Source organism: Thunnus thynnus, chromosome 13 (assembly GCF_963924715.1).
Source record: "Thunnus thynnus chromosome 13, fThuThy2.1, whole genome shotgun sequence".
NCBI classification, from domain to species: domain Eukaryota; kingdom Metazoa; phylum Chordata; class Actinopteri; order Scombriformes; family Scombridae; genus Thunnus; species Thunnus thynnus.
In genome coordinates, this window is record NC_089529.1 from 12,605,789 (window position 1) to 12,633,683 (window position 27,895).

At 38.7% G+C, this 27,895-nt stretch overlaps 4 protein-coding genes across 12 annotated transcripts in view; 1 reads left to right on the forward strand and 3 right to left on the reverse strand.

Moving 5' to 3' along the window:
* LOC137195557 (ryanodine receptor 1-like) overlaps window positions 1-6,798 on the reverse strand; it is a 50,173-nt gene extending 43,375 nt beyond the window's left edge. For 3 of the 7 annotated variants that reach the window (XM_067608022.1, XM_067608021.1, XM_067608020.1), the window contains exons 1-8: window positions 6,578-6,797; window positions 2,426-2,545; window positions 2,234-2,332; window positions 2,032-2,052; window positions 662-736; window positions 424-502; window positions 231-343; window positions 45-144 (exon numbers count right to left, since the gene is read on the reverse strand). In XM_067608022.1, the coding sequence (XP_067464123.1) occupies window positions 45-144; window positions 231-343; window positions 424-502; window positions 662-736; window positions 2,032-2,052; window positions 2,234-2,332; window positions 2,426-2,545; window positions 6,578-6,625 (655 nt within the window). In that variant the 5' untranslated portion in view covers window positions 6,626-6,797. Of the gene's footprint in view, window positions 1-44; window positions 145-230; window positions 344-423; window positions 503-661; window positions 737-1,715; window positions 1,755-2,031; window positions 2,053-2,233; window positions 2,333-2,425; window positions 2,546-6,577 lie in introns of all 7 variants that reach the window. The other 4 variants (XM_067608018.1, XM_067608016.1, XM_067608019.1 and 1 more) reach the window with 2 other exon arrangements.
* Window positions 6,799-8,495: 1,697 nt separating this feature from the next.
* Window positions 8,496-18,468, forward strand: nfrkb (nuclear factor related to kappaB binding protein). Of its 3 annotated transcripts, none has more exons than XM_067608025.1 (26): window positions 8,496-8,942; window positions 9,319-9,460; window positions 9,583-9,784; window positions 9,878-10,005; window positions 10,080-10,251; window positions 10,494-10,598; window positions 10,688-10,761; window positions 10,844-10,925; window positions 11,029-11,224; window positions 11,331-11,442; window positions 11,542-11,668; window positions 11,762-11,839; window positions 11,936-12,012; window positions 12,143-12,189; window positions 12,515-12,575; window positions 12,737-12,911; window positions 13,030-13,136; window positions 13,333-13,456; window positions 13,680-13,759; window positions 13,955-14,151; window positions 14,322-14,592; window positions 14,703-14,882; window positions 15,187-15,918; window positions 16,576-16,682; window positions 17,085-17,220; window positions 17,526-18,468. In XM_067608025.1, the coding sequence occupies exons 2-26, from the start codon at window positions 9,335-9,337 to the stop codon at window positions 17,664-17,666; spliced, it is 3,837 nt and encodes a 1,278-aa protein (XP_067464126.1). In that variant the 5' UTR covers window positions 8,496-8,942; window positions 9,319-9,334; the 3' UTR covers window positions 17,667-18,468. The 3 variants fall into 3 exon arrangements, with proteins under 3 accessions (XP_067464126.1, XP_067464125.1, XP_067464124.1); XM_067608024.1 differs by having other exon boundaries at window positions 13,958-14,151; window positions 17,082-17,220; XM_067608023.1 differs by having other exon boundaries at window positions 8,516-8,942; window positions 17,082-17,220.
* A 45-nt stretch (window positions 18,469-18,513) lies between these two features.
* On the reverse strand, window positions 18,514-23,308 carry tmem45b (transmembrane protein 45B). The gene is made up of 6 exons (XM_067608027.1): window positions 23,167-23,308; window positions 20,719-20,916; window positions 20,417-20,629; window positions 20,109-20,293; window positions 19,728-19,870; window positions 18,514-18,674 (listed from the first exon to the last, which is right to left on the reverse strand). The coding sequence occupies exons 2-6, from the start codon at window positions 20,906-20,908 to the stop codon at window positions 18,563-18,565; spliced, it is 843 nt and encodes a 280-aa protein (XP_067464128.1). The 5' UTR covers window positions 20,909-20,916; window positions 23,167-23,308; the 3' UTR covers window positions 18,514-18,562.
* A 290-nt stretch (window positions 23,309-23,598) lies between these two features.
* Window positions 23,599-25,288, reverse strand: gng8 (guanine nucleotide binding protein (G protein), gamma 8). The gene is made up of 3 exons (XM_067607087.1): window positions 25,194-25,288; window positions 24,369-24,481; window positions 23,599-24,008 (listed from the first exon to the last, which is right to left on the reverse strand). Exons 2-3 carry the CDS (start codon window positions 24,450-24,452, stop codon window positions 23,880-23,882), a joined length of 213 nt encoding a protein of 70 aa, XP_067463188.1. The 5' UTR covers window positions 24,453-24,481; window positions 25,194-25,288; the 3' UTR covers window positions 23,599-23,879.
* Window positions 25,289-27,895: the final 2,607 nt, after the last annotated feature.

A 27,895-nucleotide genomic window follows, 5' to 3' on the forward strand; every position in this document is an offset into this window, starting at 1 on the left:
TTTTATGGAGGAAAGCGACAACAACAACAACAACAAAAACATACCTTCAGCTAGCTCACATCCAGACATCACAGGGGTCATTGTCCACAATGTTTGCATGAAGGAAGCATCTACCATCAAGTCACCACTGGCATAGGAGAGATGCTGAAAAGAGTGCAGGAGGTAATAATGTTAAGATGAATTGACTGCAAAGGATCAGTTATGGTGCAAGTCAATAAAATCATGGTTACCAGGTATCGCTCTGAAGAAACGCTGACAAGAATGAGGTCATCTCCCACCCTGACCTTCTCACCTTCAGACCTTTGCTTGGAGGCTGGATGGATGGTCCACCAGCAGGCCTCCCCTGTGACAGACAAATAGATTTAGAATATAGAAACCTGATTCATTGTGTGGGACATAATGGGCAGTGAAGTTCATAGCCACCTGTGGAGTCCTCTTGCAAGCCCACATCAAAAGCCAATTTGTCGGTCAGTGAGCGCGAAGTAGTCAAACAGCTCAAGTACTGCAGCATAAAGAGAGGAGTAACAAATTAGTGTCATGACATGACACGCATTTCAAATGTGGAGAACAACAGATTGTAAGGAGAACCACCACACTCTTAGAACAACATAAGACAGGACAGAGCAGCAGTAAGCAAATACTTGAATGTAAATATGCTCACCATGCTGGAATGAGTGTGCTTCAGGAGGATAGCATGTCCGTACAGCAGTGTTCGGTGACCCCCACCTTGTGATGACTGGCAGAAGGAGGTAGTGGCAGAGTCAGTTGAATGTAAAAAGGGTGAATTTTTACACCTCTTTTTTATTAACGGTGCTATATAAATAAAGGGTAACTTTATTTATCAGAAGGCAATATAACAACAGAAAGCCAAACAGTAAGGCCAAACAAAAGCAAGACAAAATTAAGGTAAAGTTAAGATAAAGTTTAAACAAGAAGACATAAGATGCAGAATGTAGAAATAAAGAAATACAAATAAATAATAATAAAGAATAAAAGCAATAATAAGATGACATCACATAAAAGCACGTCTACCTAACCCTAACCCTAACTCCTAACCCTATAAGAATGAGTGTTAGCAAGTGATTTAAAAGAAGTCGCTGATTCTGCGAGCCTTATCTTCTCAGGCAGGTCGTTCCAAAGCCGAGGGGTCCTGATGTCAAAAGCATGGTCACCTTTAGATTTAAGCCTCGACTTTGGGACGGCCAGAAGAGACCAACCTGAGGATCTAAGGTTGCAGACTGGCTCATATGGGGTCAACATTTCTGTTATGTAGCTTGGGGCTAGACACAAACGTGCTTTAAAAGTGATCAGTAAAATCTTAAAATCAATTCTAAATCAAACAGGGAGCCAATGGAGAGAAGCAAGGATTGGGTTGATGTGATGTCGTCTGTTAAAACCAGTAAGAAGCTGCATTCTGAAAGCCTATGGACCCTTATAAGCTGCAAGCATTAACTTAGACATGAGCAATAGAAGGAATAAAACCACAGCCATGTCTTACAATTACAACAAATACAAGCATGGTATAAATGATAGGAAATAAATTAAATGAACTCAAGGCAAATGAGCAAAACAATAGTGAAGTTGCATTTTGCCACTAAAAAAAGTACCATTGAAAAGTTTGGACACACATCCAAGTGAGTGGGAAGGTGTGTCCAAACTTTTGACTGGTACTGTAGAATATAGAACAACAAAATAACTGTTAGCTAAAATCTTACTGTTATTGTGTCATCGTTAGAGTTTTTCTGGTCCATTGTCTGTTATTGTTATTTGTTCATTGGATACAAATGAGAAACAAAACACAGTAGGCTCAACACAGTGATTTACAATGACAGTGACAGGACATTGTGATAGAAAAAAGAGCTGCGGTTTATGAATAAATCAGTAAAGGTATTGTAAGCTAAGTTTATGATAAAACTAAATGAGGTTGTGAAAGTGAGTTGCAATGGAGTTATGACAAGAAGTCTTTGGCTGAAGCAGATAGACGGACAGAGATTTCATGGAACAGTGACAGGGGAAAATTAACAAACATACCCATTTGTCCAAATCGACGGCCTATAATTGTGAGGTGGGAGAGTGAAGGAGCATGGGGAATGAAGCCGGAAAAGAAAAAGCGTGAGAGTCAATTGCCGTATGAACAATACATTACATTTGTTTACAATATAATGGCTACATCCCATGGAAAAGAGGGGCCTTTTTATCAAACAGTACTACTTTCCCTCTGATTGTGTGTTACCTCATCCACAGAAGAATTGGACAACATCTCCTGTAATGCCCGCACAGATAAGGACTGCTCCAATATGAAGCAGCAGATAGCCAGGTCTGGAGGGACATTCTGAAATACATGGCATCCAATCAGTAAACATGTTAAATAGTGGCCATTGAAATTATCAAAGAAATTGTTAAAAGCACTGTGTCCTTTCACAACCTGAGCATTTGAGGTGGTCTCAAGGAAACAGAGACGATTCCCAAATCCTTCACATGACAGACACAGCTTGATCTGTTCTTTAAGAATAGAGGCAGTACACTGCAGCACCACATGATCATCCTACAAAGACGACACAAGTCCAAAATGAAAGAGAAGGGTTATTTGGGTACCATTTATACATTTGTTTGATAGCCGACAGCAGAAAGAGACAGGAAACATGGAGAAAGAGCATGGATTTTAAATTACTCTCAGGCAAAATAACTGTTTAAGTAAATGATGTTTTTTACATTTTATGGGTTAGCATACTAAACCTTCTATTCATGACTCTGATAGGTCAAATTCATATGACCCATACTATATTTACAAGGGATGGCATTACAAGCGAAACTAATTTAGAGGTGGCTAAGTAGCAAGGGAGCAGTTAACAAAGGAACACAGATCGTGTTGACGTCTGACTGCATCTCACCACATAGATGAGAGTTTTTAAGTGTGACCACCAAAAGAGACAACACTGAGGCCAACATAACAGGAATGACACATAAAATAAACTTTAAAAATGGCTGTTCCTCTACATTAAACTACTCTTGTTCCTAACCTTCACTTTCCTCTGTTAGTGTTTTTCACTGTGCCTGTCCCTGGTCCAACTCTAATCTCTCCACCTCTCTGGCTCCATGACACCAGCCACTCCCCCACAAGCTCTCTATTTCAGGCCGCTGCACCTGCTGTTCACACATCCCCCTCTGGAAAGCACCAGATATTTAGTATTTGACGGCCAGGAAAGATTGGCCCACATTGCACTGCTTCAATAATGCAACTAGTCAGTTTTCTGAGGACAGAAATATTCATAATATCACTCTGAATCCCCTCGGCTCAGAAATTCATGCTCAGCTGGTTGTGTTGTGTGTGTCTGTAAAATACTTGAATCATTCATACCAGTACATGCCAGTAAGAAATATGTAATTTTAGTGAAAAGAGTTCAACATAGTTCCCAATAGTATGTCAGTTATTATGAAATTTAATTTAATAAAACTGTAAATTGATATTTCTTACATGATAATGTACACAGGTACAAAGTTAAACATCTGTGGTATGAGCAATGTCTTGCACTAATTGTACAGTCATTCAGGCTCTACACTGGCATAAACAGTTGCTAACCCATGTAAATTCACTTCTATGGGTGATTTAGACTGTCCCATTTAGAAAGGAAACATGTGCAAAGATGAGGAAAGTATGCAAACTGCAGACAAAAAAGACCTGAGCTGAGAGCCAACCCAGGAATTTTTGCTATCGATTACTCACATTCTCAACATGACACACCTTGGGTAAGGTGTGTGGATATGGTGGCTTTTGTTTTCAAGTTGAAGGTGCAGTACAATTACACAAGTCTTCCATTATGATAACATTTTTTGTCGCTACACCACAGAGCTTTTAAGTATGAGTTTAAGAGAATTTGTATTTTTGTCTATAACAGTCACATTGTTTCCTCTTCATCGATCTCATTGATGAAGATTCCTCTTCATCAATCTCATGTCCTGAACACATGAACTATTCATATATTTTATTTAATAATAACAATGAAACTGCTACCCTGTACAGCAGACTTAAAAGTCAGTAGTTTGCTAATAATATACATCAGCTGTCAGACTGAAGCAAGAAAAATACATCTGTCAACAGTGCTGGCACCTTAAAGACAATTCAGCAAAATCCATTCGACTCACTAACAGTCCTCTCTTAGCACATCACAGACGTAAGTATTAAGTGTCTCTCACTTTCTGTTCCTAAGTTACAGCGTGCACAGGAATGTGTCTGAGGGCTAACAGGCTGACCGACAGACAGACAGATGCTAGATGCCATCATGACAACACTAGGCTATGTATTTATCAAAAATTTAAGAATTAGCTATGCAAGAACTGCCATAAAAAGATCTGACATAATGTTTTGAAACTAGCATCTCATAATGACCATTGCTAGCACTACTTTAGCTAAGTTCCTACATGGACTGAAGTAAACAGGTGCTGAAATGGGCCAAGCTTTGAACCTGCTAATCCTCACACAGTAAATATAGAACTCAGCTAAGTTCAGGGTGAACAGCTACAGACTGACAGTAACTTTATGACACATTGTTACATATTTCATTTAAGTATATGCTGTATATCAAGCCATGACATCATGTCAACTAAAAATGTGTTTTTTATTTATTTACAAAATTAAATATGCTAAAACATGCACACTGTTCTTCATCAAAATATCAAGTAAACATTACTTGAAGTCAAAAGACTGCAGCCACACGCTCAGGGTACAAAACCTCTAATCAAGAGGCTATGAGGAAGTGAGTTTTAAAGGGTACTCATGACGTGAAAATCAGTCTATAGATATAGATCAGTGTCTGGGTTACACTAACATTAGGGCCAGACTTACCAAGGTCTAGAGAAAATCAAGTGACTTTGTTGAACATCTACTATGGCTGAGTATCACCACTAATAGAGTGTTACGTTAGACTGCTTGCAAGGCCACAGTGCCCTTGGACAGGCTTTGGCACAGAGATCTTAAAAGGAAATACGATACCTCAGCAGTGAGTAATGCAACAAAAATAAATTAATTTAAACTAAACATTTTATAACATACACATACATAATCAATTAAGTGAACATTTTTAACCTTTAAGGTGTCTTACAACTGTATTGTCAAGTTTATTTCCTTGTACATTATTATATACTGTATGTTTGTCCCTCTGTTGGCCTTAAGTGTATCTGAGACCTCCAAAAGCAAGATTTTAAAAATATGCTTGTTACCTAAATCGCAAATTGAGGAGCAGCAGAACGTAAACCTCAGAACTAGACATCCTTTGGATTCATCCCATACGCCCATATTACATTTTGGCGTGAGACATGGTCACTGATAATTTATGGCTTATAAATAGTGACATACTGAGCTGTTTTGTAAACAGCAGAGAATGAGCACAACAGTACATATTAGATGATATCTGGGCAAGTCCTTCAGTCATCACTCACTGCCGCTTTGTTGTGCAAGGCCAGGCCAGAGTTGCCAAGTTCATGTTCTGACGCTACAAAAATCACAATTTAAATTTAGGTCCCTCCAGTCTATCAAGTGTCAGAGAGTAAAAAGGTGGATGGAAATGGGTGGTTATTACTTATGAGATAAAGTCACAGCATCACCACAGTTTTATGGGATAATTCTGCACATACCAACATAGATTCTTGATACAGATACCGATGATAACACACTACGTTAAATACTTAAGTTGCTCTTATTTTCATTCCCTCCAAAAGTATTTCACCTGGAATGACATCAAGAGACAAACTAGACCATATCGACCACGTCAGCTTCATGCTGTTGTAGACCTTTGAACTACAAGCCAAGAAAAATAACATCCATATTCCCATCAAACCAACAGGCATGGTACAACTGAGTGTAGTAGTTCACATGACCATTCACTATCAATGGATTATTAGTTCAAGCATTATTCATCACAATTAGTCTGACTGCCTCCAATCTCGCTTTAGGATGGATCTGTTCAAATTCACAAATCTAGACTACACTGCCTCTCACACAACCTACTTATAGAAATCTGAACTGAACTCTGTCTTTGACTGGATTTCCACAATTGTGGGTTTTTTTCTGTGAAGCAATTGTGATCTTCATCCCTGCCCTAGACACTGATGCAACGTTCTGCTTAAAACACTAAAGTGACCCAACTACAGAAAATGTAGCTAATTTTCAGAAAATATGTATTGTCTTATTTGCCATCAAAATTAAAACTGTGGTGTCAGTGTCAAAATGATATAATACTTTTGTGTAACTGTATCAAATTACTTTTCACATTCTATATACATATGTATGTCAACTGTCAACTGGCACCACAGGTTTTCTTCTCAGTGACAAAACACTAACATATCAAGTATCCATTGAGATATAAATAGGTAACAATGGCAACGAAACCAGCCAACTGTTCTTGTCAATCTCTGCTCCATCTCTGTAAAGAAAGTTACCCAACACAGTAAATGTTTATCTATTATGTGTTAAGAAGTGACAATTACATATAGGAAAAGGCTTATATCTGTGCATTGTTGACTGAATATGTCTACTAACTAGCTATAAACTATCTGAGAAGAGGCAGACAGCATCACTTACGGTACGCAAGAACTGAATCTCTTCCTCTCCATCTGCACCTTCTGCCATTCTCCCAAGGCATTAAAAGCAAAACTTTGAGAGAAATGGAAAAATGTTTGTCTCTCAGTTCTGTAACTCCTGGTGCCTCTGTGCCCACCTCATGCAGCAGGGCAATGTTGGTGAAGGTTTGTGAAGGGCAATGGGTGTCCTGTGCCTCTCTCTGGCTGTGTTGTGAGCCAGAGAGATTGACTGTTCATTCTTGTTCACAGCAGCATCATAAAGAGGAGGAGCAAGCTGACAAAACTAGACCAGCAATTCAAATGGTATCTGGACCACTGTTTTGCACTATGTTATATATTAAAAACTGCACTAAAAGTATTAAATTTGAAGCCAGAATAATGCCATAACAACTGAAAAAATGCGTTAAAAAGGAGCAGGTTTTACAGACAGACTGATTTGGCAGTACTTTTCTGGTGTGAAATTTCAACATTAAGAGTTTAATGTGTTTTGAGTATATTCTCTTTAAGAATTTTCTAGTATTTATTATTATGGAGTGGGACTTTCTCCTTGTTTGTTTGGTTAATATAACTGAATGATTCAGTTCAGCTCTATCAGGTTACACCTGAAAGCTAATACAATATTAAGTGGTGTATAGTTTTTATCTGTGAACTGATATAAAGATATACATTGATAAATGAATAAGAGACATACATTAGTTTATAGCACTGCTGTTTGAAGACAACACCTTTATTTTTATTGTTATTTATTAATGCTACTTATATTTATGTATTTAGATTTAAATATGTTTGGTTTGGTTTTGTCATCAAAACAACCTACCTATAACACACTTTTACACATATTCACCAGGACAAGTAAGTTAACAAACAGAAACATTGGTGAAAACCTGTTTTATGTATATGTATGATGTATATATGTTTTTAATATTAAAGGAATTAATTAGTTACTACAAGCTTTTCCAGCATAGCATGTCTTGTAAATGTAGCTTCGAAGACATGACCAATTTACAGAAATTTAGAGAAGTAGTCGTAAAACAAGCAGAATGTAAAATTCATTGTAGCTACTGACTCTTCCTCTAACGGCTGCATCATTTCGCGTTATACCGTCAGCCGTTAGCAGCCAGGAGACCGTTATAACTGCTTCATTTAACGGTAGCTATGACGAGCTAACGTTATTTTATGTGTTAACCAAGAATTAGGCTCTTCTCCGCCCCAAAGTTTTACATAATGATATTAATAACAATACCTACCAATTACGACATTCAAATAAATAAGTCGTGAAGTTCTCTGTTTAAGTTTACAGTTTTACTACCTTGAATAACAGAGTAAGTTTACATACTCGGTCTCCTGTAGAGGGCAGCAAACAATCTATCTACAGTAACGTTACACTTCATGTTATAGGTAACGTTGAGCATCCAACCGGTCTTTATGAATATCGTCAGGTATCAGAAACTGTAGAACATGTTATCATCAAATTCAATGAATAACGATACATGTAAGAAAGGAAGGGCATGATGGAGGAAATGGAAAGATTTGGGATATAGGAACAGAATTAAAAAAACATACTGGAGTGCGGTGCTGGTGGATGGGGCAGAAGATGCTGCATCAGCTACCTCCGGAGAACAGGGTTGAATCAGGACACTGTAGGAGTCAATTCACTCCAGAAGATGGCAGTAATGCAACAATATAAATGCCAAAGAAGAAGAGAAGAAGAAAAAGAGCATGGACGTATAAAGAGAACTGGATACAACGTCGGAGGCGGGGCCTCGTTCATTCTTATGAAAGTTGCACAGTGGCGCATGAAGCCAAAAAAAATCGACTTCCCGGTATGAAAGTACCCGGATCTTCCCAAGAAAGAAGAGAACTTGTTCTCTTTATGCATCCATGGATCTTCCGCATTGTGCGGCTCATAGAGCATGCGCACTAGTGACTTTCGCTGGCCGAGTCGGCTACTTCCGGCTTAGCCCTCCGGTTAACTTGAATGGGGATAAAACAATTCAATCGTGCGGCTCTTCTAGGCTTTTGAAATGTGATCGGACCAAACGGGTTTAATTCTGATAGTGAGACAAGTCATTTCGCGAGGGTTGTGACGCTCAGAAAAATTTATCCGCTGATTTACAGACATCTCTTTCACAATGTAAGTCTATGGGGAAAAGTCTTTTTGGGCCAGTGTGCATCACGTGACGTTGTAATTACACGGTTTGGCCGCTATGTCAAATTGACTTCAAAGCCTGGCGCTCTTCCTGTGTCCAGTTCTCTTTATACATCCATGAAAAAGAGGGACTGTCGTCCAGTTTCAGCAGAAGAAGAATACGGTCCGTCGGTAAAATTGTTCCCTCGTTCATTTCCAAAACACAAAGCATTGTCAGGTAAGTGTTATTAGCAGACTTTAACTAATAGTATCAATGTAAACATTTAAATATATGTCATACATTATTAGTATATTCGCGTTGAAAGCCGGAACAATAATGCAAACGTTAGAACTGGCCTTCTTGCTAACTTAGCTGGTAGCTTAGCTCGCTAACAGCAGTAGCGTTACAGTACTGGCTAATGTTTTGACATTGGTGAATGCTTCCTAATGATACTCTGTCGTTTGTAGCTCTTAACTACCAAGCTCCTCCTAAAATATAAAACCCAACAACGTATGCAAGTTGAATGACAGGAATCACACGCGTCAGTCCAGAGATTAAAACGAGGTTTTATGCGACTTTGTAATCGCTTGTGCTTGTCTGTGTGAACATTAAGGCTAGTACAGAAGAGAATGGATGCCCTCACCCACATGCTTACAGACCCCCTTGATCCGAAAGAAGAAAACGATGGACAAATCACTGAAGAGTGCATGCTGGGGAGCTGTAGAGTGAGCCTCCCAGAGGACCTACTTGAAGATGTGAGTTATGTGGCCCTTAGTGATGAAATGCTGCTCTTCCCTGCTTTGTTGGATTGTTAACAGAAGTAATACACCATGCAGATGATGCATCAAATTTTGCTGTTTACTTTTTTTGTCAACAGCCTGAAATTTTCTTCTCTGTGATGAGCGAAAGCACCTGGACTGAAGTACTGTCAGATTCCCAGAGGCAGCACCTCCGTCAGTTTTTGCCACAGTTTCCTGACAACAAGGTTGCAGAGCAGGACAGCACCATCAGCGACCTATTCAACAACAGGAATTTTAATTTTGGAAATCCCCTTCATCTTGCACAAAAACTATTCAGAGGTAATCACACTATTTATTTACCAATCGACACAATACTATATGAGTGAATTTTTGAAGCATTTTCTCATCACGACCCTCATTATTTCAATTCAGATGGTTACTTCAATCCTGAGGTGGTCAAGTACAGACAACTGTGTGCCAAGTCCCAGAGGAAGCGACAGTTGTACTCCTTTCAGCAGTATTACCACAGACTGTTGAAACAGATCCTTGTCTCCAGAAAGGTATTTTTGTAAAAGTTTGAAGTACAAGGCACTAAACTCCCTGCAGTTGGTCTTAATGTGTCTTCTTGTTTTAGGAGTTGCTGGAGTATGCGGTTCACAATGGTCTGGACTTTCCACCGAAAAGAAAGCTACCAAACAAGACTCATGCTGAAATGAGGGAGCCAAGAGTCAGAAGAAGATTGAGCCGCATATTAAAGGAGGTCAAAACAGAGTGTGGTGACAGTAATGCTTCATCTGATGATGACGGTTAGTCTGCTCTTTCATTAGTATCACTGCTGATAATGTTTTTTATTTTTATTTTTAATGGACTTTACTTGTAGCAAAACAATTAATAGTAGATGAAAAAAAATAATACAAATTAAAAAAGAAGGAAATGTAAAATGAAGACTGATTTGAAGATTATTAGAATGAAATCCAAGTGCTGAAAAATAAATATATAAAACTGACCTTACCGGTGCTTTTGCATGTCTTATTACATATCCTTATAGACATATCATTATGGACACCAGCACCACAATCACCTTCCTCTCCAACACCCACTGTCTCGCTCAGAGTTCTGCCCAGCCTCTCCACCCAAGACATGAAGACGACTGGTCAGTGTTTCTTCCGATATCCAGATGATGTTGCTGTTATGTTTTAGTACAGTGACCACCATGTTGAAAGACATTTTCATTTCTTACAGAAAAAATGGAACTAGGAGAGCGGGATTTGAAAACCATGTTGCAAAACCATCGGGAGAAGAGGAAGCGACAGCCAGTAAGTGGTGTCTGGAGGGAAAAAAACAGATATGGTTTAGTCTTAACTTGTACAGTATATCACTGATGATTGATTTACTCAGGACCATCCAGACTTGATGACTTCTGATATCCACCTTGGAGACATTCTCTCAAGAGCAAATATTGGTCGGAAGGGGACTATGCGTGAGTAAATAAATTAAAAAATACCGAACTTGTAAACCATTGTCTTGCTTTTCTCGATTTCATGACACAAAGTTGACTTGTTTCTTTCTTTTTTATCTTTCAGCACTCTTTGATCTGTCTTTGCCCAAAAAGAAGATGAGAGATGAGAGAAGGAAGAAGAAAATGAGGACAATAAAAGTGGAATCTGAGGATCCCTGTGAAACTCTTGCACCTTTAGACACCCCGTCAGCTCCACCAGCAAACATCATCAACTCCCTGCCGGACACACCGTCTACTCCACTGCCCAATATCAAGGAAGAGTAAGTCTAGTGTCACGCTGTTCTTAAAAACATTTAATGTATTGTCCAGATGTGAAACGAGTCATCTGTAATCTAAGACTAATGTAACAAACCTTCATTATTACAGAATGGTGGAGGAGTCTCAGAGCAGCCCGGTTATGGTTGAGGAAATAGCTGTCAGTTTCTTCAGCTTGTTGGAGACTATCTTGAGGACAGAACACCTTGCCAGTACTTTAATGGTATTTACTCATTACAGAGTCTCTCATGCATTTTATACTGTAAGTTCGAGCACAGGCCTGGCCATTCATTTTAACAACTTAACTTTGATCTGCTCTCAGTTAGAGGAGAAAGTTCAAATGTGGCAGTCCTCTCCAGCCAGTTCCCTCAACGTGTGGTTTTCTTCTGCCCCCTGTTGGTCTGACTTGGTTCTTCAAGCCCTGCAGTTTCTTGCAGGAGAGACTAAAGGTAAGTAGTCCTGGTCATGTACACTAAAATGGTTACTTTTTTTTATTTCCACTGCAAGTTATTCATGTATTTTTTTCCAACTCTGACAATCAGATGGCATGATGGCTCTGCCCAGTGGCTTTTCTCCATTTGTTGAATTTGCTGATGAATCTCAGCAGTGGAGATGGATTGGTAAGAGGGATAGACTATTGAAATTCCTGATTGATGTAGTGCTTGGTGTTCATGCTGATTCTATTCTGGGAGATTAATGTCCATCACTTATTTTAGGTCCGACTCAAGATACAGAAAAGGATCTCAGTGCACTCTGTCAGCTGTGGCTGGACTCAAAAGATTTTGTTGTCAAGGTATTACAAATATAAAATATTATTCCTGTTACAAACAGTTTTTTGCTAAAGATTGCAAAATACTGTGCTACCATGTTTATATTATACAGTATATTACAGTTCCATTATTAGGCTTTTTTGTCTTCCCCAGACTGAAAGTGAAGAACTCATGGAGATGACTTCACCCACACCAAGAGTGTAAGATTCAGTTATTTATCAATCTTTGCACATATGGTATGATGCCAAGAAATTATGTAACCAGTTAGTTGATTGACAGAAAATTAATTGATTGCTTTGTTTTTTACGGGGGGGTCGCTGAACAACCTAAGCATATCATTTTATATTTATCTTAATTATAGATAAATAGTGTTTTTTTTTAATACCAAATAGTCAATTTCTCAATAAATAAAACATTTAGCTTAATTCTACATGGAGATAAGTTATTTGTAGTCTTATATTAGCATATTTAAGTTGTACTGTTAAGGTTGTTGAAGTAAACAGTGTTATCTCTCTAACCAAACAGTTCAACTGATTATGTGGTGCGGCCCAGCACTGGAAATGAGAGACAGGTGTTCCAAATCCAGGTTTGTTTGTGTTCCTCCGATTTCTCACTTTCATGACATTTTGATAATCTGTTTTTAATTCTTCTGACAGTTTCTGTCCTAATCAACAGTAATTTTTATTCTTAAGAATTATAAATTGAACTTCAACATACTTTTTGGTTGTTTTTTTTTTTGTTCATTAGGAGCAGCAGCGATACAACCAACCACATAAAGCCTTCACCTTTAGAATGCACGGCTTTGAATCTGTGGTGGGGCCTGTTAAAGGGGTATTTGATAAGGAGATGTCTCTCAACAAAGCCAGGGAGCACACACTGCTCCGCTCAGACCGGCCACCATATGTCACCATTCTCTCTCTGGGTTAGATCTTCTGTTTTACTTAAAACTTCATTGTCAGGCAGTAGTGACCCAATGCTTTAAGTGTGCACAAAGGAAACCAATCACATGAATTTTGCCTTCTACCATCTTTCTTCTTTAGTGCGGGATGCAGCAGCCAGGTTGCCCAACGGAGAGGGAACCAGGGCAGAGATCTGTGAACTGTTGAAAGACTCACAGTTTCTCGCTCCAGATGTCACTAGTGCACAGGTGTGATACATTTAGCTTTTTTCTTTTAATCATTCATCTTACTCTGGCGGAGTGACTTCTTTTTTACTGTCAGCATCCTAGAAGATTGATTAGTTTTGGCCTGTGTAAGAACCACTTTCCAGAGGCAGCCGCTGCCTGTAAGCTGTTGTCTTATGGTGTCATTTCCTGTAAGCTAGAGGCTTTCTGTGCATTTTAGGTGAACACGGTTGTCAGTGGGGCTCTAGATAGACTTCACTATGAGAAAGACCCCTGTGTGAAGTACGACATTGGCCGCAAACTGTGGATTTACCTGCACCGCAATCGGAGTCAAGAAGAGTTTGGTAAGCGGGAATGTGGTGACAGCAGGGTTTTCATTTTCTGATTACGAAATGTCTTTGCGTCATGAAGCTGCCACATTTAAAAACAAATACTGACACATTTACTGTCCAGCTTTGCACATGTAGATGAACAAAATGTCTCACAGCATATGATTTTGCTCTTGAAGATCACTGAGGGTACTATGGAAAGCTCTTAATTTTCATGTTTTATCTTTCTCCCATCCAGAGAGGATCCACCAGGCTCAAGCTGCTGCCGCAAAAGCACGAAAAGCTCTACAGCAGAAACCTAAACCTGCATCAAAGCCTGTGAGTCCACTGCCTTTATTTTACTGCAGAAAAATATGACACTTAGCTGCATTTGTTTTTCACTGTATGTAATACACTGCTGATGTTGTGCTACTGTTGTTGTAAGTATTGCTCTCCCACATGGAGTTTTAGGTTATTTATCAGTGTCGCAGAGCAAAATTTTGTTGTGATCTCTAAGTCCTGTTTATGTTTTAGAAGTCTGGAAGTAAAGACGGAGTCGGTAAAACCCCTGGATGTCTGGAGGCAGGACAGGATATAGGCTCCAATCCAATGTCACCAACCCCTTCAACGCCCACCCCAAACACACCTGGAACCCCTAAGTCACCCTTACCCTGCACAGCCACCACACCAACAAAGACTGGAGTCCCAGATACAATAAAAACCAGCCCAGGGTCAGTGTGACAGAAGATCTTTTGTTCTTATCAGTGTTTTACAATACATACAGTACCAGTCAAAGTTTGGACACACTTACTAATGCAAGTGAATGGGACTGGTGCTGTACATGTATATTTGTTCAATTTGTAACTGACTCTGCTCTTGTCTATTGCCTCTGCTCTCCCAGTGTTCTCCTTGTATCCCCTCCCTCCTTACCCCAGCTGGGAACCATCTTACCCACCAGTCAGGCTGGTCCTCCAGCTTCACAGCCAGTCACATCCCAACATGCCGCTCGGATTGTGAGTCACCTGGCGGCAGGCTCCCTCCCTCAGGTACGGGTTGTTTCTGCTCAGCCTGGTCTGGGTGCTTCGGCAGGAAGTCAGCAGGCCACACTGGTACACCAGACCCCTCACCAGATCAGGATGCCGGTCTCAGTGGCAGCCAAGGGCATTTCACAGGTAAGCAGAACAACTGACAGCTAAAACAGAAGGTAAAGAGCTTTGTTAATTATTTTGCATATCGCATTTGTATACTCACTTCTGTCTGTGCTTATTTTGTGTATGAGTAGGCAGTGGTTTCAGTGCCTCTGAGGAGTCAGTCTGCCAGTAGTCCAGTCCAGGTGCCACCCACCCTGTCTGTCTCTACTGTAACTGTGACCAAACCTCAAACAGGATCACCTGGTAGCCCGGCTAACAACCCCGCCTCACCTGCTGTGCTGCAAGGAGTCGCAAGCCCTAACATCAAACAGGTGAACTGGTTTGTTTTAACTGGGATATTTGATCAGCTAGTTTAACCTTGAACTACAAGAATGTCTCCACCTGGCTGATTAGCTTAGTTAGTTAGTAAGTCAGTGTAGAGGGAGCTTTGCCCTCAAACAAATGAAGTACACTCCTTCAACATGCAATGCAAGATGCCAATCAATACTTAGAGTGTAAAATGATAAATGCATGTTTTCCTGTCAATTTTGATGTGGAAGTGCAGGAAAGCTGAATTCGCCATGTTCATGATCACAAGATTTATCTATGGATTTGTTACATTTTTTTTCTGTAAAGGTGTCCATCACAGGCCAATTAGGAATGAAGACTTCAGGAGGAGCAGGAATTCCAATAACTGCAACAAACCTGCGCATCCAGGGTAAAGATGTCCTACGTCTTCCACCATCCTCCATCACCACAGATGCTAAAGGCCAGACGGTGCTTCGGATCACCCCGGACATGATGGCAACTCTTGCCAAATCCCCAGTTGCAACCGTCAAACTCACCCCCGACTTCCTGGGCACTGCCGCCACAGGCAGCAAGAGCATATCAGCCACTCTCCATGTGACGCCGCCCCACCCTTCACCTTCCTCCATTTCCAGTGCTACGTCCGGCACAGGGGAAGCACAGACCACTAAAGCAGGCCCTGTTGCCTCCACCTTGTTGAAGGCTGCAGGAGACACAGCCATACGTCTGATGCCCACATTGGCTGTCACTGTGGCTGACCAAAAATCAAGGACTTTCTCCACCGTCTCCTCCCCTGACAAGAGTGGCGCCACAATTCGTATAATGCCAGGCCTCGGCGTTATTCCACAGAAACAGGGTCAGACCATCACAATGACGACCACCACTGGCAGTAAACCGCTCACTGTGTCCACTTGTGCTAATGTAGTGACCATGGCTGCCAGTGTAGTGGCTGGTGCCAAGGGGATCACAGTGGCCCCTGGAGCCTCGGGCTCACCTCTGACACTAGGAACAGCTACAGCTACTGTACGACAGGTTCCTGCTACAGTGGTTACCACACAAACGGTAAGAGAGTTCCTCACTTCCTGTGTATATTTTAAATCATTTGCTAGGTTTTAATGCCCATTGGTTGAGGCTTGTACTTTTTCAGTACAGCTAAAGGACACCAGAAATCTTCAGCATTTACATTTGACAGAATTTTTAATTAACAGTATACAGACTTAACTTTTTCTTTATTAATTTGATAAATCATTATATCATATAAGTGATCTAATTGCAGTCTGTTTCAGCTGGCTATAGGCACAATCTGAATATAAGATATTAAATTTGAATGGAGACTTTGACTTATTACTACTCGATGTTTCTACTCAAATGCTACACTGAACGGTTGATTTATTGGTTTGCATAGTTCTCCCTCAGGGGAAATATTAATTAATCAATGAAGAACTCATCAGCTTGTGCCTCAGTTTTTCCAAACACAACTCTACTTCCACATAGTAAATTAATTGGGCCGCTAATTACCTGTATAATTGAATACTTTCTCAATAATGGGAATTTAAACCTTGCTGTTACTTAATTAATTACTCTACTGTGTGTATTGATTCCTTCTGTATGGTTTATTGAAGAAACTCTCCTCAACCATGTCTCAGTACTTACCACACATTTTTGAAAGTCACATGACTTTCATGACATGACCGGTCCTCTCCTTTAACCACATTATAGGGGAAGTTACCTGCGCGGATCACAGTGCCCCTCTCTGTCCTCAACCAGCCATTGAAGAGTAAAAGTGTAGTGACCACACCTATTGTGAAAGCAAGTCTTAACCCAAAGTAAGTCTCATCATCTTTCTTCTTTTTTCTTTTTATTGACAATATTTCTCTTGTTAAGACTTTGTCCAGATTTGACTGTAAAGATGAAATGAAACTCAAACTGTAAAATTTGTTGTGAAGATTGTATTATTTAAAGATTTCCACGATATATTTTAACGTGTTGTCAGATTCATTGTTCGGGGATTTAACCCCCTATTGAGCCTCATCACTACCTTGTAACTATTTATTTCTGTTTTTTGTATATTTAGTTTATACTGTAGCGGCAGAAGTGCTTATTTTGGAGCTTCTTAAATACATTTTTTGAGATATTGCCCATTCTTCTTTACATGATCCATCTTCACAGCTATGAGTTGGGCTTGTAGACTGACACGTTTTTGTCCCTTTCCTCTGTTTTGTTAGTAGTATCAGCAGTCTGGGAAGGAACATCATCCTGACCACCATGCCTGCTGGCACAAAGCTGATCGCAGGGAACAAACCAGTCAGCTTTGTTACAGCACAACAGTTCCAGCAGCTTCAGCAGCAAGGACAGGCCACACAGGTCAGCTTACATGTCACTAATGAGAAAGTATTGCCAAGAACAGGAAATAATGCATTTTATAACATCTATTTAATTTAAAACATGTTTTCATCAAGTATGTCATCTTGTAATCAGAATCTGTATTTTAATATGTTGTTTACAGCACAGTATAAACCACTGTAAAGCATGAAAAGATAACAGTAATTGTCATTAACCATGGTGTTTGAAAGCCTCAGTTAAGTGTGTTATGACTGCACTGATACTCTGCTTTATGGTTATCTTAAATAACCGCACTCACTGCTATCTATCTGTGTGTCTTCATCTAGGTTCGGATCCAGACGGTTCAGGCGCAGCAGCTCCAGCAGCACATGGCAACTGGCTCCCCGAAATCTGTCTCCACAGTTGTTGTCACAACAGCACCTTCACCAAAATGTGCACCTGATCCCCCTCCTGCACCTCAGCAATGATCTTATCCCGTCAGCCAGCAATGAATCATAGGTCCAATGCACAATATGAATGCCTGTGTTCATTAGTTTGAGTATCTTTGTTCTCAAGCTTTTCCACAGTCTTTTGTTTCCTGTTTTTTTTTTTTTGGTAACATTGTTATTACAGTGTATAATATGCCTTTATTTCTACACAATTCTGTGTAGATGCTATTGGCTTGTTTTGTTTTTAACACTTGATCTGTTGGAGGAAGTTGATCTCTGCAAAGTAGTATCGGGGCATGTTGAAAATTATTATTCCTCAACTGAATTTAATTCTACATAATGTTATAGCCAAAATATAATGAAAAGTAAGTTATGATTACAGCTCATCAGGCTGTTGACAGTTGCAGCCACATTCACTCAAGCTGCAGTCTTGACATTAAAAACTCTGAACACAATTTAATTTTCTCTTCTTCAGTTGCTCTGTTGATATTTCACCTAAACATAACCTGAAGTGGAACCCCAACTTGTCAATTCATATTAAACTAATTCAGTTTTCTGTACGGCAGTCAATAGGATGCATTGTCACTTATTTACATGTTTGATGTGATGCAATAATAGGAAATGTGACCGTAGTGGGACATAAAGATGTTTTATTTAAATGTTGTGACTTGTTGATTTGTCTTTATATATTTTGTTCTCCTTTCAGGTGTTAATTTTATTTTATGGCAGGCCATACATTTCAGGTTAACTGGTACATTGTGACCAGACCATAATAAGAGATCATATTTATACAGATTTGTGTTTTATTTGTTTTTTCTTTCTTTCTTTTTTTTTTTTTTTTTTTTACAAAAAAAGTCCGTTGTACAAATCAGCTAACACACACAAAGACAGTTATCAAATCATTGTTAAATTTGCAAAGAATCACAACCAAGGATTCACTCTTCATCCGACTCTTCAAGCAAAGCTTTCTGGGAGTTTGCACTGGAGGATGTGTTTCGCATTCCAATCTCTATGTCCCGTCCCTTCCCCGAGAGTCGCTTCACTGCGCTATTGGAACAAGAAAAATATGAATAACAAAGATTACACATCCACAGTTGGCTTTCTGTCTTCGCCTAGTCAAAGTTAACGAATTGTTAAAATGATCATTCAATAAGCGTTCCTACGAGCAATATCTTACAAGGAAAGCAAAATATCTAAAATGTCCAAAAATATCCGAATGCAGTCCTTCGTTTTGACCACTGTTAGTGCTCATGTTCTACCAATATGTGCATGAGGCTGCACAAGCAAGTTTGAGGGTAACCTGATACACTTTCAGTAGTCAGCAGACACATTTCTGCTGACTGCTGAGGGTTTTAAAAGGTTGCAATGAACCAAAAGAAGGGAGAAAAGGATAGCAGGCAGATGTAAATAATGCAAGTTTCAAAGAAAGGGCAAAGGCCTACTAAATATTTTAATACTCAAACATTTTCAGCAGGCTTGAAAGATATAGTGCATTTTGGTGAAAAATGTTGAACGTAAACAAAACCATGTTTGTTGACTATAAAAACTTCACAGGGTACTTTTAAATGCAGGTCATCACTGGCGAGCAAGTGTGTAGTTCAGAAAGTTCAGCTAAAACTTAAATTTGTTATAACTTAAAGCTTTACACACCTATTGTCAAATAGTTTGACGTGCTGTATGAAGGAGGCTGGTGATCTTGTGAATTCTCATTAATTTCTTCTCATAATTTTCTTTTTAGTTAATCATTATTAACAGTCCATTGTGGTTCCAACCTCCAGTACCTAGAATATGTTGTGATCACCAATTGTTTCTTCTGTACAATAAGTCATAAGCACAGAACATACAGGCTAAAATTAGCTGAAATATTCAGCCCTTTGTGGCCTTTTACAATAAATGTAAAGTGTCTGTTTTTAAAAATCAGTTCAGTTGAATTTACTGCTCATGTAGGTATCATGAAAGTGAACAGGTGGACAACATGACAACATAATATTAATTCAGGCTCACTTTTTTGTATGCCCAGTGTTTATGATCTGTTTACCATGTTCTGTGTAAACATATAGCTACGGTACATTCAATAACTGTAATTGAAGGGATACTTACAACATAACAAAAGCAAAGGTGCAGGCGACTAGAAGCAGGGCCACAGCTAAATGCCAGCAGAAGCACATAGTGACGAACATGATGTTGCTATGCAAGTTCAAATCCCACTCTGGTCCGCTTAATGGGTAAAGTACAAATCCAATCTGAAAAGATAGAAAGTATGATAAAGGAAGTGTTCACAAAAACAAAGACTCAAACCTTCCTCTTTTTCAAAGCAATTTTTAAGTCTCTATGAAACCAATTTGATACTAGAACTGCTTATTGACATTAATGACATAAATTGACTGTATAGAACAAGGAAAAAAATATTGTATACAGAGTTTATGATAAATAGACTGAAACTTGCTGTTATGGTGCTAAGCATTACATTTTGCTAATTACCTGGTAGAACCATGAGCCCTGCAAGATGAACATGCATGCCCTGAGTAGCTCCAAAACAATGTGGTCTCTCATGAACACCTCCAGCATGGTGCTGGCTGATCCACCAAACACTGCCACTAGTAGCAGGGAGTGGATATGAGCATCCAGCGGGGGCCGACTATGCACATGGAAATAGAATAGAAACCCTGCATGATACAGGAGAGTCAAAAACAAAACATATCAATTAAATACACATCAGCAATACACATGTGATGTCACCTATAAAGAAAAAAAAAAATCACTGAAACTTTGCTTCCTATACAGCTTACCTTCAACAAAAAGAGCCAATGAGAGAGCAAGACGGTCAACGCCAATTGGCACCGCTTTGGAAGTCGTACTGGCAACCAATGCTATTCCAGAGATCCCGAAGAACAGATACATGGTGCCGTGCTGCCAATTCATCAGCTTGACCCACGAATTGTTTTGTGCATCATAGAGACGGGCATGTGGCCCATCCACCACAAACTGTTCAACCATAATACCTGGGACACGACAACATCAGACAGATGAGATAAGGCAAGAACAACTTAAAACGGTTTCAGTGATGGAGATGATTGAGAAGAAGACTGACCAACAAATGCAGCGAAGATTTTTAATCCTCCCTCAATGTACTCCATTTTTTTAAAGACAGGGGGTAGAATCTGTCTTCCTTTAGGCTGATTTGTCCTCCAGTAGTGTTGTAGAGTGTGTTTCACTACCAGCCAAAAGCCATAGAACAGGAAAAAAGTGCCAGGGATGGCATGTCCTCCAAAGTTGGCCATCGTTGAGCCTAAAAACATAAGAAATCGACCTTAATAATCAATAATATTCATACATTTTAGAGAAACAAAATGAGTATTATTTCAGCTAAATGCTTTTATTCCTTTGAATGTGAACTGACTCAACTTTGAGGTTAAAATGCAGGCACATAGCTTTATTTTATGACGTGCCATACAATGATTACAAGCAATCAAGTGTAGGTTAAATGAAAAAACACATGACACCTACAGTCAGGGTGTGTCTGTAGTTTGCATATGAAGATTATTGCAAGTTAACACCATCATATAGTTACTTTTTTCTCTTTTTTGAAACTTTATTTTTTATAGTATTTTATAATTTAATTTCAAAGAAATACCAACAATATACAGAACATGATACACCCAGCCACATTTTAACAGAGGGACTATGTGATGTAGACCATACAAGTAAAATACATTTCTTAGCCACAAATGAAAAAATATTTAACATATTAAGTTTGCATTAAGAATAGTTTCAGGGGTAGATTTGAACAAATACAGTGCTGGAGTCATTAAAAACAGTTTTCCAAAAACACCTCAAATAACAAAACTGTACTGTTTGTATCTCCAATATGTCCCAGGACCAAAGCAGATGAATTAAAGTGTCTCTGTGAGATTTACATCTGTAACAAAGGTGTGAGGTACTAGAGAATGTTTTCTGGAGGCGGACTGGAGTAAGATATGTTCTATGAAACCATTTGAAATTTTGCTCATGCACACTGATAGAAGTGCATTTAGAGAAAACCCCCTCACACATTTCAGACCATTCTTCTGGAGTAAATGATCCCTCCAAATCACATTCCCACACAGATTTTAAGAGTGAGTGTTAATATGGCATATATATCTGAAATTTTGCCTTAATTTTGTTTTATCAGAGATAAGTAATTTTTAAATTTTTGTATGCTGTAGGTTCAATTTGCTCTCCTTCAACTGAGAATTTATAAAATGTAGCTAATTGAAGAAACTTTAAAAAATTATTGCTTGTTTCTCTCTTTCTTATTGTATATGTTTTTATGGTGCATGTAAACTTTGGTGGCCACGCTGCAAATTAATTTCCATCTCAGATTATAAACTTAATCAAGTATTTTCAGTAACTCTTTATAATAGGGATACAAATCATAAACTTAATGCTTAAATAATGCATCACTCATGATGATTTAATGCATGAATGAATGCAGGATGTATCATGAATTCCTATTGCTGACCATTAACAAATGATCAAGTCACTATGACTTTATGTGATTAGTTCACTTAATAGATCAGTTAAGGAATGTTAATTCACAGTTATTTCATACATTGATTGATATGCAGCCAAATTAGCTGGATTCCTCTTACATTAAAGTTTATTTCAGGACCATGCATTTGCATGACATGCATTCATGTCATATTCATCACGCTAAATGAGAGGTAGTGTCCCGCAAACATCTACCACACAAGGAAATGAAGAAACATTTATTACTTGATACTATATCCTGCATTTTATCTGATTGGGGCAGAATATGCCCTTTGATCGAGACGACAGCTGCTCATTTGTCTTGCAAAAATGGAATTCAAATCATCTGGGTTGTTTGGTGAATGAGCAGGTTGGCTGCTTAAGTCCATTAAGCATTTTGTGTCTCAGTTTTAGCAAAACTGTTAACCCTCACTTTAAAGTTGGTGATTAAAAAAGTGCAAAGCTGAGCAATAAAACATTCATTATATAATGGTGTCATTGAACTCATGTGAACTAGCTTCAGGCTTTTTTCATCTACGTCTCTAAATCGTTGCTTTTAAAGTTTCTTCCACACTGTGTCGGTGGGTGTGAGGCACAGGTGTGTTTAACATCCGTGTGTTCAGTCAGACGAGTTTTTCTTGCCCGGCCCTGTTTGACTGTTTGATTGAAGCAACTAGACATTTGTTTCTTCCTCTGACACTTCTAACACACTTCACAAATTTCCTTATAAAATGTCACAAGGCACTGGCCTGTATGTATGATGTAGTTTTCACCTAATATTGATTGATTGCACCTTTCTAGACAAAAATAACCAAGATGGCCACATGACATATCATAATGTACAGTTCCATAGATTCAGAAATAAAGCATTTCAGAACAATTAACATTCAGATGATAAAAAAGCAACCTGTAAGTGCCACTTCAGCATAGTTTCTGCTTAAGCTGTTGCAGTTCCTTCAAAGATGTTAAATGTGGAAAATAAGCTTTTCCTACCACAGTTATATCTGATGTCCAACAGAAAGGTACATACCTTATTTTCTGCTGCTAATTCCCAAAGGCTCGGGAGTTCTGTGAATCTTGGCAGGTGTCAGAGTGTGAGAGCACCCTGGTCTGTGTAAACAGGTCTGTGCACACCTGTTGTCTCTACAACCTCTAACCTGTATTGACATCATCACAAAGGCCCCGCCCAATATTTGCATTGGTTTCTGTGACCAAGGGAGATCCTCCTGGGAAACAGCAGTGATATCCAGGCAGATAAACAAATATGACTATCGTGTTGTTTATTCAGGTATTAATTAAAACAAAAAGATTTACTTCAACACATGTCCTTGTCCATGTCATCTTAAATGTGTCAGCATATGTTCCACGCTGTGTAAATATGATGAGCAAATATACATGTATTTACTCAGTCTGACTGTACACAGAAAACTGAACAATATAATTTAATTTTTCAGACCTAAAAATAACTAAAAACATTAATGCTAAGATATAAACACACGTGACAACTAAGGTATTCAATTGAGTTAATATATAAGCTCAGATACAAACTGTGTGCACAAGGAGAGGCAGCAGCGTTGGCCTAGTTAAATGAACTTTGCACCCAAAAGTCTTTATTGCCTAAGCTAGTCGCCAAAGAGCTACATAAGTTACAAACAAAACTGAATGTTGTAAAAAAGGTTTTCTTATAGTGTATGTCATTAAAGCTGACATTGAAGTGTTAATGTGTAGATGTACATGTGAGGGTTATAGTATTACACAGAATAATTTCTTCTCTCTAAACGGGTTCTCAGAGGAAGGTACTGGGGTCACCAGGGGGTCCTCTTTGGCATGAGCTTCGCAGTAGGCCATCAAATCAGCTGCTGCTTTGGATACCTGTGCAAAAAAGTGGTGTTAGTGTGTGTCAAAAAGGGGAGGGGAAAAAGACCGTTAAATCAAATCATAAAGCACACCTTGCTTCCTTAATTTGATGTATTTCCTCTTGAAACAGGAAATTAGAGTGAGAGGTAATGCAAGGATGTATCAGTCAAAAATGTCAATTATCACTTTTGTAAATTAAGTTTTATTTGGAGTGGTTGATTGTTCAAAATTGTGATTGTGATTTTTTAAAAATTTTATTTTGACTTTAATACTCTATATGAAACATAAGACATGTTCACACAATTGACAATCTAAAGCGATATATTTTCCATAGTTATTTATTTGGCTTTGTACTTCCATAATGTGCTGACTCACCATCATCCTCTCTATGTTGACCTCCAGTTTCAATTGTTCTACTGTCTTTCGAGCATCTGCAATCTTGGCCATGTTATTAGACATGCTGCCCCTTCTCACTGAAGTCAGCCAGTCTGCAGCAAAGCATCACATGTTGAGTTATTAGATAAGAAATAACAGTATGCATCGCTAATAAAGACATCAAGTGGAAAGAAAAGAAATCATAATTACACTTCTAAAGTGCACACAAGTGTACACAGTGGGTGACAAATTATTAAAGGTATCTGTGCCATGGTTAGAGACTGTTTCAATTTGCTTGTTAATTCTGCTCCCTGGGTCTCAGCTGCTAGTGGCACAGGGAAGGTCTCAAAGGAGGAGAGCAGAGGAGGCAGAGCAGCTTCCCTGGGGGGAAGCATCCACTAACTGAGAATGTAAATACACCTAACATTAACATTTTGCAGAATATGTGTGTGATAAACTGCAGATGTAGAGAGTTGCTATCAATGCTATCGCCCCACTGCTGACACAGACTGATGCGAAAGATTAATCTTGTTTAACCCCATAGAGGGCAGTACATGAAAAGTATCATCAGTCAACAATAAAATTCTCTATTTATTTATTTTGTCAGTGTGAAGCTAATTAGAAAACATGATCAATAGTAATAATTTCTACGTATTATACAATATAATTCACACCTGTCAAATATGCTGCCAGCACACACACACACACGCTCAGATATGTAGAGATATGAGGTCTGATAAAGTTTCATTTTCTTGCAAAATTAGATTTAAAAAGTATCTGTACAAAGATTTATCCTAACTCATAATAATTCACAACATCACTCACCGACAGCAACCGTTGGGCTCCTGGAATGAAGGTCCTCTTGTCTTCAACAGAGTCCTCTGCACCAACTTACAGTATCAAATGAAGGGAGATTAATGGCAAAGATGAGGAGGAAGGCTTCAATAGGTTCCCTCCTTCAAATAATTAGCTGTGGTTCTGCCCCCAGCAGTTAAAGGCAACATGTGGTGTGACCTTCATCTCTTGAGTCTCTACTCGCCTACCTGAGATAATACAGGAGCTAATGTTCCAAGGTGGAACATGAAACACAGTTTTCTGAAAGCCCAAATCAGAATTAGGTGTGAATAGTTAATAGATTGTTTGATATACTGACATGAAAAAAACACTTGTTTTCTCCTAACACCAGAAAGCAACATGAAAAGTCATTAGACCGTAATAAGGAAGCTCTCAAGAGAGTAGGCAGGGTTGTTTTTCATGACTTTAATTAATTTTCCTGTTTGGAATTCAATAATAGACAAACCCTTGGATATACATTTATTCATTATACATTTATGGGTTTATTTAATGATATTCTTAAGAACAAACTAAACTGCTTTTAAATGAATATGCATTTACAGTCTATCACATTATTTTGCTTCTTATTATTTGCATCTGGCAGTGCCTCTTTTCCAACATGTTGTAGTTTTTGTATTATATTTTTTAATCAAATGTAACTTTTGGATGTTTCAGTATACAGCCATGTGCATTGTGCAGATTTCCAGTATGACAGTGGTGAGCAATGACCCTAAATGCACAACAATTCACATGTAATACGGTAATGAGTTTCAACTGGATGTGAAGTATAAAACATGAATGACGTCTTATTGAGCTCCAAACAAATGCTTCAAGAACTCACTTCTTTCCAACACCAAATACACAAGAACACAGGATAACATGCAGTATACCCAGAAGTAGGGGCCCTCCAGGATAAATGCTTGAGTTTTCGTCAGGGTGTGAGTTTTCTCAGACAGCAGAACTGTGTCTGATGCAGTCGCTCTCCTCTCTACGAGGCTGCCAGTCTTTCCTGTAGAGCTCACAGTTATTCCACACAGCAGCGGGGTGCAAAGTAGCAGTGTTGTGGAGTTAAATGTCAAGTGCCTCATTAACATTTGTTTCCCTCTAGTAATTGGTCTCTCTATGTGGAATATGTGGGACCATATGAGAGGAAAGAACTGCTCTTTCACCTAACCAGCCTGTGTCACACTGAGGGCCCGAAAATATAATTTGCCCAGTGCTCTGTTGCATAATTCAAGATGGGAATGTTCAGATTATGTGGTCCTACTAGTAAGAACTTAATATTGTTTCCTTTTTGCTTGACAACTAACCATAACAATCCATCCAATCAGTCAACCATGTCTTCTCTCTTATTGTTCATTTATAACAGAAGATGAAATCAGAGAGGAGGTCAAAGTGTCCTCATATCCCAACATTGGTCTACACATGTTTTGCATAACTCTTATTTTCAAGACATTTGTCTTTGGCCAGCTTGTATTTCCTTTCTTTACCGCAATTGAGTGAATATCAATTAATAAACATAATACTGTAATTTATAGCAGCTGAAATATCACTACATGTCAGTTAATTAAACACAAAGAGCCTGCAAAAAAAAAAAAAACAGTACTCAGGAACAACAGTATCCCCTGTGGGTTGATTTAGAAACTGCAATTTACTGGACACTTATAGTCCAAATGTATTTTCTTATAGTTACTTCACTTGGATATTTGAGCTTCTCTGTACAGAATGATGTATGTGCAACATTTGACATAGGAAGGCTGTTTTCTCATTTATCTGCTGAAAGTTTCTCTGTGATCACCTTGAGCTCAGTTTAAGGTGTGTATCTATGAGGATGATCTGAGAATGATTTTCACAACTAGTTTGGAGCCAATCAAAGCAAAGGAAAAGGAGTAGAATAATAGGCAGCGGTTTTTTAATGAAGGGAGATCCAGTAATAATCAGTGTGATTTTAAATAGCTGTTTGTTTTATTATTATTCATGTTGTGAGGACCCAAGGAAGAGAGGAGACCACTTTGTGGAAGTTAAGGGGGATCCAAAGACTAAATAATAAAGCAACCATTTGACATACATCAACATACAGCAGGGGGCTAATTGCAACAATGACCACAGTTGCAATATGTTATGGTACAGTCAGAATAGCTGTAAACATTTTTACTAATATCAAAATATTTGTGGCCCAGTTTCATAAAACCATAAAAATCCCCACATATATTTTTTCACATTTAATTGTCAAAAATTTTCACTGCAAGCAAACTCAGATAATTTTCTTTTGTTTTGTTTTGTTATGCTCCAGGTCACAAACCTGTTGTTCTAGTCTGCAGCTCCTGCTGCTCAGTGTGTGACAGACCATGTGTTCTTGTATGAAAAAGTATTTCACAGAGTCAGGACACCATATAGTGTTTACTGGAAATGACTTCATTTTAGTTTACTGTGTTCAGATTTATGAAGTCATGTCATGATGAAAAACAATGTTGGATATCACAGAGAAAAAGAAATGTTAAATGACCTTTTAATAATGTTTTTCATTTAATTGGCACAGTAAATGCATACATAAAAAGAAATGCTCCTCCTTCTTACCTATAAGGCTTTAAATGGACTGGCTCCTTCATATATCTCCAGCTTTATTGCTCCATGTACTCCATCACATCCTTTATGGTCTCTTGGTTCTAGTTACTGAATTGTTCCTTGATTCA